This window comes from Pyrus communis, chromosome 12 (genome assembly GCF_041283825.1).
Source record: "Pyrus communis isolate YQ-2024b chromosome 12, ASM4128382v1, whole genome shotgun sequence".
Lineage (NCBI taxonomy): Eukaryota > Viridiplantae > Streptophyta > Magnoliopsida > Rosales > Rosaceae > Pyrus > Pyrus communis.
Window position 1 is genome coordinate 22900206 of NC_142576.1, and position 4847 is coordinate 22905052.

At 38.1% G+C, this 4847-nt stretch overlaps 1 protein-coding gene across 1 annotated transcript; it reads right to left on the reverse strand.

Annotated features, from left to right (window-relative positions):
• Positions 1-2197: 2197 nt before the first annotated feature.
• On the reverse strand, positions 2198-4138 carry LOC137745550 (putative aspartyl protease At4g16563). Its single transcript, XM_068485511.2, has one exon. The coding sequence runs from the start codon at positions 4031-4033 to the stop codon at positions 2633-2635; it is 1401 nt and encodes a 466-aa protein (XP_068341612.2). The 5' UTR covers positions 4034-4138; the 3' UTR covers positions 2198-2632.
• Between the last annotated feature and the right edge of the window lie 709 nt (positions 4139-4847).

A 4847-nucleotide genomic window follows, 5' to 3' on the forward strand; every position in this document is an offset into this window, starting at 1 on the left:
AAAGCTTGGAAGTCTTCAAAAACCTAATTTCAAAATTTTCCAAAAGCGCTATAACTTATACGTTTATAACATTCATTCCCATTCATCCAAGTGGTGCAGTGTTCTTATTAGCACTTGAGAAAAAGACTACCCACCAAAACGGTGGAAGAAATCATATGAGAAATGTCATAAAATCTGACCTTTACCATATGAGCAGTAATCATATACAGACGTATTACTGTAAAAACTTCCAGCACTAGCTAAGGACATGCGGTGGTTGAGAAATAGATGGCTACGATCATCCTCCTCATATATCAAACAATAATTTGACCCACTCTGCTCAGCTTCCTCGAATTGTTGTGGTCCTAAGCTACTTATCCATTCATGATCCATCTGTTTTCTTCCTTGAGGAGTTAAGCCTAATAAACCAGTATGGGGTTCCACCCTAGACTGGTTATTTTTTGGGACCTCAATGGCTCAAATCATCAAATGCTTGCACATGAATTATCTGTGGAATATACAACTGTATATGTACGTTTTATGTGGGAAAGATTTTAAAGTTGGTGCAACAACAAACACGTATATTGATAGATTGTGAATTTAGACGCCGCAACAAAATATAAAAAAAACAATATGATCGATAGTCTAGAATCACAGTACAATTTAAGTATCTTATGTTGCATTTTGTAGTGTTTGAGCAGTTCATATTGTTTGTCTTTCTTATAGTGTCTTTTTAACGATATAGCCTAAAAGTTCATCAAGACCTTGAAAGTCCCTGATCCAAACATAGTTGAGACTATCATATAAAATATCTCAATTCACCTCCTTTTACCTAATTGGAGAGTTCAAATTTTGTACATTCATTTTGTGTGTGACCTCTTTGAAGCATCTATCATTGATTGAAACATCTTGAGTTTATAGACAATAGAGTTAGGATTAAGTTTATGAACACAAACAATAGAGGCCACACACAAAATAAATGCAGAAGATTTAAACTCCTAATCGAATTATCATTAAAATCTAACTTAGGGTAATATATATATATATATATATATATATATATATTTCTTTTGTTCAACTAATGAAGTTAATGTTTTAGTTACATCCTACATGTGACTTTCACAAAAGTGGTGGGCGGTGCTCATGTATGTATGCAGCTGATTAACTTTAAAACTCTCACCTAAAAGACGACAGCAGATTTGCCAACTGTGGAGCTGAGATAAAAGGTTGCACCAGCCGGTGATCTAGGGACACCAAGCATGTGCCAATCTACTTGTCTAGCTTAGCATAATTACACGTCTTTCTTCTTTAATCCTAATTAGAGTTTTGTAGCTTAATGTAATGAAATTTGAAGTGACGAATTTATCAGTATCATGTACTCACTAGTTATGGACGGAGTTAGAAATTTTCTTTAGTAGAGGTACCGTAACTTCTAGTTATACTTGACAAAAATAAAGCACCATAAATCATAATAATAGCATCTATAATTTCATTATTTTTTCTTTTTTCTTAAACTTCATTAAACTACCACTTCTACGATTTTATTTACAATTATGGGTTGAGAATATAAACTAAAACTATGATAAATTCAAGTTACATGTTTTTTTTTAAATTAAAAAAAGCAGAAATAATATGACCAATATATTATTGCATCTATAATTATCATAATTTTTTCCCTCACAAAACTTCAACGAAAACCGCTACTCCCAATAGGCCTTAGCTACCTCCGTCCATACCTCCAAGATTAGATGCTACTAAAATATTGACTGCTAAATGAAAATAGCATTACAAGGTGTACTTTTGCATATTATTAATGGTTATTTAACAACGACTATTAAAATCAATCACTAAGCTATCTCTATCAAAATCAAAAAGGGTCTTTGTTTCCATGAGGAAAAGGAAAAGTAATGCGTATTTCGTAATTTTTTTCGAAGGGTTTAGTCAAAACATTGTTACAAATTCATATACTTTCAAAAAAATCTAGTTATGTTATGTTTAACTGTAAAAAGGAAATTTTATGGGACATTTTTCTGAAAAATTAAAAAACTAGAGATTCATCCTCCTCAAATTATACAAAGCATAATTTAACATGAATATAACTTCAGAATTTATCTTAGATTTAAATTTAGTAGAGATATTACTAAAATAAATACAACGTAAAAAAAAATACAAACGTAACATCTATAACATGATCTAAAACCGTTATGTAAATCATATAGAACATCTAATAGAAGAAGGTTCCATAAAAAAAGTGGGGCAGGTAAAGTCTGCCTTCCACATAGTACAAAGTGAGTTGGCATTAATGCAGATTGAACTACTAATTTATGCTCAATTTCTGCAATTGATTAAATAAATTAATACATGTTCATACTTTCAATAATTCAATTAGCAAAACAAATCGAAACTTCTTCCCCAGCGTGAAAAATTATCACTAGTCTATAAAAACACACAATAATTAACCTCCCTTAAATCTACCCAACTTGTCATCGTCGTTTCAAGTCACTGCCCAAAAACTTGTTTTGCGCTTCTTATTTTCTTTCCTATGTAATACGAGATCAACTTATATGGATCGGGACTGTCACAATGACATGGATATCAGTAGCTAGCGTTTGAATCCGTTCAAAGTAAGTCGTTTTAATGTGACGGGGCCTCATCATTTACAACTCTGTTTCCGGAACCCAAACCTCTCACGCTCCAAATCATACTCCACGAAGAAATTCTGCTGCAGATAGTTCCCCAAAATAATCGCAGGTCCACCATTGCCCCCTGGACCAACAACCGCATCAGTAACAATCGTCAAGCACACAACGCCGGAGCTCGAAACCAGCGAGAAATAGTTCGTCCATGGTAGCTCCATCTTAGCACCTCCTTTGAACTGGAAAACCAATTCCGGAAACTCCAATTTCTCCTCCCTTGAAATATCAAAACAGGGACTCAATCCCGTCCTGTTTTCCAAGTCCTTAGCTCTCGTGTAATTCGCCATCTGTAACTCAAACTCTTTCGCAACGGCTTCGAAAACAGGCTTCTCCATGAACGTCAAGGTCGATCCGGAATCCACGATCGTCCCGCCATTGCCTTGGGTTCCGGGGACAAGAAACTTGTACGGAATATTGACGTGCTTCTTGCCCACGATGATTTTTCTGAGCATGATATAGTAGTACTCGCGAAATGCAGAGTTTGGAGAACCTGGGTTTTTCTGAAACGGCGTGTAGATCGAGCTCTGAGCTTTCGTTTCGTTTTTTTGGGCGGAAGAAATGGTGCCAGTATACAGAACAAGGTCGCTGCTTTGCGGGGTGTCGTCGAATTTGTGGGAGACTAAGCAGTAAGAGAATTTGGAAAGCCCCATTTGGGCAGGAAGGGATTGCGGTCCGCGGCCGAATCCGGCGATTCCGGCGGGCTGGCGGATGGAGAAGACGGAGCAGCCGACGAGAAAATCAGGGACAATTTTCTCGGGAAAATTTAGTGACTCGGAAAGTAAAATCCCAACTGTTGTGCCCGAACCGTACTGGACTATGTACGTTGGGCAGGCTTGGGAGCAGTTTTGGGGAGTTGGGTCGTTGCAATTCTGGCATTTGGATTGGACTTCGGGGCCGAAAATCCAAGCGCATTTGGGGTTTTTGCAGCCGACGATTTTGGAGGAGGAGGAGAGTTTGGGGATGAAAGCTGGAATTTTTGAGATGTTTGGGAACTGGCATTTGGAGCAGGTGTAGCGTTTGGTGCAGGGGAACCAAACGAGGCTGCTGCCGGTGTCCATGATGAAAGGGGAGGTTTGCGGCGGCGTGCCGAAGCGGAGGGAGACGGAGTAGCCGCCGTAGCTGTGGGGGAAGAGGGGGACTTGGGTGGAGGGAGAAGGGTGGGCGGATTTTTTGGGGTTTTTAATGTGGCGGGCTCGGGAGACGGAGGCGGTGGCATGGAAGTTGAGGGATTGGAGTAGATCGGTGGACGGTGATTTGGGGAATGGGGAAAGAGGGATGGTGAGTTTGGATGAGAGAGAAGGGAGGAGGAGAGAGAGGAGAGTGGTGAGAGAGAGGAGGAGGGAGGTGGGAGTTGCCATTGGAGCAAGAGTTGGTACTTTTCCGAGGGTTTGGTTTTGGTGAGCTTCTTTATAGTGAAAGCAAGTAGAAAGAGGAGAATCAAGTTCGATTTGGGCAACACAAACTGCCCTTTTGTTGCACATAAATTAACAGTAAATGCCACTACTGGGATTTCTTTGCTTGGGTAAAATTCCGAATGCAATAACTATTGACAAATCATTCATACACAGTGTAAGTGTAAAATAAAAGACGAAAAAAAAGGTAGCACATCACTACTAAGAATTGACCTAGAGACGACGACTTCTAAGTACAGACATGGGGACAATCGGTCACACAGACCCACAGTTAGTCTCTTGGAGGCTGACGACAATTACTGAAGACATTAGATGGATCGCATTCTCTTTTACACATATTTCTTGGAGCTATATATTTTTGGGTAGGTGATGCAATTACTGGTATTGATTATTTTGTTGAGGACATTTATAACTGAGATAGGTCACTACTTGTAGCAACCCATCCTGATTTTATATTTCATTGTATTGACATGAGCTATAAAATCAAAATATATATGATATTGGATATTAATGTATTTTTATACCAGTAGAATTATAGTGTAATCTCCACTACATAAACAATTCTAGCACTTTAAACTTTCCTTAGGCTAGAAGCCTTTAACCAAGAAAGATGAAGAAAAAAAGACACTTGAAAAGTTGTGATAATCTTGAACTTTAAGCTCTCTCCAAAATTTTGTTAGCAAAAGAAAGAACTTTGTGGCTTGCCTCCATCAAACTTCCTTCTCCCTTTGTTATAATTTTTTAATTTTGGAAAAAACTT